General features: G+C 49.0%; 1 protein-coding gene across 2 annotated transcripts in view; it reads left to right on the forward strand.

The window, feature by feature from the left end:
* The window catches only part of CA12 (carbonic anhydrase XII), a 78,003-nt gene extending 72,624 nt beyond the window's left edge, over positions 1 to 5,379 (forward strand). The window contains exons 9-11 of one of the 2 annotated variants that reach the window (XM_006831556.1): positions 3,484 to 3,516; positions 4,381 to 4,468; positions 5,307 to 5,379. In XM_006831556.1, the coding sequence (XP_006831619.1) occupies positions 3,484 to 3,516; positions 4,381 to 4,468; positions 5,307 to 5,379 (194 nt within the window). The remainder of the gene's footprint in view (positions 1 to 3,483; positions 3,517 to 4,380; positions 4,469 to 5,306) is intronic. The other variant, XM_006831557.1, reaches the window with a different exon arrangement.
* Positions 5,380 to 5,769: the final 390 nt, after the last annotated feature.

Below are 5,769 nucleotides of genomic sequence, written 5' to 3' on the forward strand. Positions count from 1 at the left end.
TATATATATACAGTTATCACTAGGTAACACCCAACCTACAAAAACAGTCCATACTTTAAAAATAATATATTGAAAGGAATTGGAGGGTACTATTCCACTTTCAAACAGAATGCAAGTAGATCTAGCGAACACTAGACCTTCATCCTGGAACTGCAGGCCGCATAAGCAAGGTGCTTGTTCCTCCGTCTGGACTGTTCTGTGTTTACACTTGAGGCTTCAGGAGACCTCAAAGGCAGTTAACCAGCGTCCCTGGGTCCAGCCCGATGCCAGTAGAAGATGCAACTCTTGCCGCCTTGGAACCAGCTCAGAACAGGTAGTACTGCCCTCGTGGCAAGTGTCTCACCCACCTCCTCAGGTGTCTGGACCTTCCTGAAGGAGGCCGGCATCAGTGAACTCTGTGTCTTTGTGCTTCCCCTCACCCTGACACATGCCCCCAGCATTGTAAGGGGAGCAGGTAGCTCTCCCACCATGCATCTGCGCTGTGGGCAGGGCCCCTTTTGGAGAGTTCTCAGCCAGTGACTTGCTGTGAACATGCCTGTCTCAGTTTCTTTGCTGTTCTTCAGAGGAACTCCTGTCTTACTCCTCATTTGGAAATCAGCCATTTATTTTTTGGAATCTGAAAAAGAAACCAGTTTCTTTGGCTGCCCCTCGCTACACCATCTCTGATGGCTGTCCTCTTCCACGTCCCAGGGGCAGGGTCCTAACCCACTAAAGGTGATGATTCAGACTTTGGCAGCTCCCTCTGAGGTGTAGTTCCTTAGTTGGTCCTTGAATGGTTCTCCCTGTATCTCTGTGTCCAGGTCTTTCCCTCTTGCTACAGTTGGAGGATGCTTTGGCATCTGCCTCAATGTGTTAGGCCCTGTTCCATCTCCTCAGACTTGTCCATCTCTGCAGAAGAAGACCTGATGGTTGGTTTGTGCTCTCTCGGTGTTCCAATATCTTCCTGCCCTGAGCTTTATCAGGCCATAGAATATTAGAATATTCCATTGCCTGCATTCCTCTTCTTTAGTGCCTAGACACATTTGCCTGCTCAGTTAAAGCTGCTGTGTTTTGCTACATCAAAATCTTGTCTCAAAAGCATCTGTCCCTGTCTGGGGCTGTCTTTGTCTTCCTGGCTTCTTGGCTTCATTTCACTGCCTCTCAGTTTAGACCTTGATAAATGGTCCTCTAGGAGCTGTGAACTGCAAGGTCAGCAGTTCGAAACTACCAGCTGCTCCGCAGGAGAAAGATGAGGCTTTCTGCTCCCGTAAGGATTTACAGCCTCGGAAACCCTGTTCAGGGTCGCTATGGGTCGGAACCGACTCAACGGCACTTAACAACAACAACAGGAGCAAGGAGGATTAAATAGTCCCCGACTTACGACACTCTGGAGGTACAACGAAACACACTAAAACCATCTGTTTGTTTCTGTACATCTTATCAGTAGTAATATGGACGACATACAGTGTTGCTGCACATAATTTGCTGATGTCATTCTCAGATGTTCACTCCAAAAATGTTCCGTGTTATGATTTACTGCTCAAAACATTGCCATATAGCAGGCTATGGAAACTTTCAGAAAAGAGAGAGGGAAGTAACATATGTCAGAACCGACTTACAGTGGAGTCGATGGAACGTAACCCTGTCACAAGTTGGGGACCACCTGTATGTGCCTGTTGCTATGGACTATGACAGCTTAAGACCCTGCACTGTGAACGAGGAGAGTCAGACCCTCCAGAAAAGCCACCATGCTGGGTCATGGGGCCTTGCTTTCCACAGACTTGATTTAGCTTCCTCATGGGGGATACTTTCTGCAGATTGGAATTCTCAGCTGTTTGGCTCTTAGGATATTTAAGGTGACTCTGAAAGGGACGGTGTTAGAAACTGTCCAGGTTGGACCCTCAGCCAAGTGGTCAGGTGGTGAGAACTGCTTTGGCATCAAAGCATCTAGAGCTTTAGGGACAAAGAACAAAAGTGTATTTCATCAAAGGGCTTGGAAAAGAGACCACAACTCACGTTTGTTTGTTTGTTTGTGGGCTGGTGTTATTTCAGATCCTGAGGACCAAGGCCTCTGGGTACCTTTTTTAAAAATCAAAATTATGCTGTACAGAGGCGCCAGCCTCTGAAGGGAAGAGTGTGTGCTTTGCAAGCAGTGGTGCCCCCTGCCCCCACCCTCACCGCAGGCCCTCCAGGGGGAACTCATGTCCTGCGTAGCTGCCCAAGCCACGGTCTGGGCTGTGACTCTGGCCAGGGAAACCACTCTCTGCCACTTGGGAGCTTTGTGCTGCTGCTGGTGGCCGGCAAGAGCAGGATAGACAGACAGCTCCTCCCTCCATCTGCTCTGCTCATCCTCAGCACAGTCGGGGCCTCCTTGGGAAAGCCACACCAGGGCCTTCCAGGGCCTAGTCCTGGACCGGCAAGGCTGTGCGGGCTCCAATGAGATTGCAGAAGACAGCAGTAGGGAAAGGATGCAAGGCTACTGGCTCCTGGGGCAGACATAGGCCATCAGACAAGGCCTGGTTCCCAGGGGTGTTGAGCACCCTGAGGATGGAGGTCCTGGCACTGTGCAGGCATCTCACAGGTGGCCAGGGCCTCTTAGGGTCTCAGTTGCTATTCAGGCTCTATGGGTGGCACACTATCTTGTATGGTGGGCTGGACAGCCACCATCTGCACAGCAACAGCTTCCAATGCAAGTTAGAACACGTACCTCCTCCCCCACAAACTAGAGGTTTCTACGGAGACAAAAGGGTAGGTGTAAACAGAGACTCTCTAGGGCCCGATTTGGAGAATGGGGAGGAGGTCAGAACCTGGAGGAACCTGCAAGGCTGGGCTCCTGTGTGTCACTCCAGAAGGTGGGCCCACTGGGATTTCACTTATATAGTTGGGCACTGGGCATGGTTACAGCCCCACTGAGGACTCTTAACTCACCCTTCCATCTCCCACCAAAGCTTGGAAGATGCCATAATTCTTAATAGTCGCTTTGCACATAGCAGAGAAGGAAGGCTAGTGTGGTGGAGGAATTCCTCAAGTTTGTCCAGCAAGGCCAAAACAAAAACAGAACTGAACCCTGGAGACAAGACTGGATACAGGATAGGGGAGAAATACAATGACAAGTTCCAGCTGGGCTCCACCAGCCCCACCCAGCCAGAATCTGGGAGGTACCTTGCTTAGGAAGAGGGATAGGTGCCGGAGAGGTCAAGAGTAACCTACCCAAGTAAACCGATTCCTCTCATTTTCCCTCTTTGACTGCATTGTGCTAAAAGCTGAAGTTTTGCCCTAACAAAGAGAACTGCAGTGGTATGGAGCGTGAGCAGGAGGGAATCAAGGTATGATTCCCCCACCCCCTACCAGGCAGTCACTTGAGCCAAGGGTGAACATCCCTGAAGGTTTGCACAATCCCGGAACCACCAACCAACCAAAGGTAGAGCTTTGCTCAACACACTGGTTAAATCCACAGCAGTTTGACTCTAAGTTGATTCCTGTCTTTTCCTCCCCTCTTTTAAGTGCAAGACCTTACCTACGCAGGACTGAGTATGGGTATGTGGTTGGCCCTCCGGCCGTGCATGTGCAGCTGGGTGATCACTGTGATTTGGGGTGTGATATGGGCTGAGACCCTTCCAGCCCACCCTCTCTGCTCCTCTGTGCTATCGCTCTAGCTCCTGACCCCTCCTCCTTGCTATGGGTCTTCATTTCAAGTTACTCTTTGATTCAGAGATGAATTGCCAATCAAATGCTCCCTTAATGAAAGACCTAATCACTTTATAGCATGGGCACATTGAGAGAGCCTATTCAAGACCTTTGTTGGCCATAGTGGTTTAAAAACATGCCTGGACCCAGTGTGGGTCCAGGTGGGTGGCAGGTTCGGGACCTTGGCCTGACAATGGGCTACTGGTTGTTTGGGATTGCTTAGGACTATGCAATGGAATTTGGGGGCAAAGTCATAAACAGGCATCTAATGGGCCTTAAATAAAGTAAGCTAAACCGAGTAAGTTCTCATTGGGTTCCTCAAAGTGTGGTTCATGGACCACTTGCATCAGCCATCAGCTGGAGGCGTTTAGTTAAAACGCAGATTCCTGGGCCTTATTCCAAACAAACAGAATCAGAGTCTCTGAGGGCTAGGCTCAATGAGTCTACATGTTAAACAAGCTCTTCAGAGGATCCTTATGCACACGTGAGAACCTCTCACTACAACTTAGAGATGGCCCCTAAACACTCCAGGCATGTCCTGCTAAACCAAAGGCCAGAACCCCAGAATCAGAACAGAGTTGGGGAAAGAGCACCTTTCTGTTGATGTTCGTGCACTGCCACTTGATTTTACCCCGGTGTATGGTGGGGAGGAGAGGAATGGCGTTGGGGGGGGGGGGGTACTATAATGTGATATGCCCCCTGACTCTTTACCAGGCATCGTCCTTTCTGTGGCCCTGGCTGGCGTTCTTGGCATTTGCATTGTCTTGGGAGTATCCATTTGGCTTTTCAGAAGGAAGAAGAGGTGAGTTGTTTTTTGTTTTTTTTTTTCCCCCTGGACTTGGAATGTGAATGTCCATGAGAATTGGTCTGTCCGAGAAGGCAGAGTGAAGACCCCATGTCACCTGCACCAACATTTAGTTTGGCAGTGCTTTTCCCAAAACACTGGCGCTCAGACCTCTGTTGTCAAGAGTCATTGTTCATGTGTGCACCAGCCTTGCTGCCATTGCTAATTCACTGTATGACCTCGAACAAGTCTCCTGATTGAGGGGAGGTACCATTGTGCTGTGGAGCTGTGGGATAAAGCACTGGACTGCAAGATCGGTTTGAACGGCAAGGTTAATGGTTCAAACTCATTCTCGCTCCTTGGAAACCCTATACATGGTCACTGTGAGTTGGAACCGACTTGACGGCGCTTAACAATAACAACCAACATTTTCATAAACCCAATTAGTGAGTTGTCTTCTAAGCTTTACATCTAATTTTTCTTCTTCTAGGAATCCAAAAAAGAAGATGAAGGGAAACCTAATTTCTCACTCATATTAGCTAGCATTGCCCTGTGTCCATGTTTATTGTGATGTTTGGTTTTTCCTCAAGTCCAATGTATTGTTGCTGGTATGAAACATAAAGTCACCAAGAACCTTATTATGGAGCCCAAGAGAACAGTTGAGAAATGAATAGACTCTCTTTTGGTTAAACCATTAATTGGGACATTCTCTCCCATGATCACAGAATCGGGGAGAAGTTCCCAAGAGAGGAATCTGACTTCTAAATTGTGTCTCATTCCACAGTTGAGTCATGTTGCTCTCTGACCCTCTTCCTCCTTTTTGACTAACAAGACTTGTGTGTTCTTGTGCCAGCAGCAAAAAAGGTGATAGCAACAAGGGAGTCATTTACAAACCGGCCATCAAGACGGAGACTGAGGCCCACGCTTGAGGTTCCTGGCACTCCCAGGCACGTCCACAGAAGGACCTTGCTTTGGATCCTACAGACTTTGAATCTCTGGACACTTGCAGAGCTCGACACACAAGTACCCCAGATACTCAGGGACCTCTAACGGGGATCCCCAGTACTCTGATACCAGGGCCACCCCATGGCATGATCAATGAAGGAGAACACTAGGAGGCAGGACCTTCGGGCTTTCTGCCCCATCTATGTGGGATTATTAAGTGGTCAGTAGTCTGGGGTCACAGACCAACCTGCCTGCTGCTGGGCTGTTACTGATTGGCAAACATTCATCTAGCTTCCACTCGTGTGTGGTTTCAAGTGTCCTGGAAACTCTGCCTTAGCTCTCTCCAAGCCTTCAGACCAGAACATACACTCTCT

This window comes from Chrysochloris asiatica, unplaced genomic scaffold (genome assembly GCF_000296735.1).
Source record: "Chrysochloris asiatica unplaced genomic scaffold, ChrAsi1.0 scaffold00004, whole genome shotgun sequence".
Lineage (NCBI taxonomy): Eukaryota > Metazoa > Chordata > Mammalia > Afrosoricida > Chrysochloridae > Chrysochloris > Chrysochloris asiatica.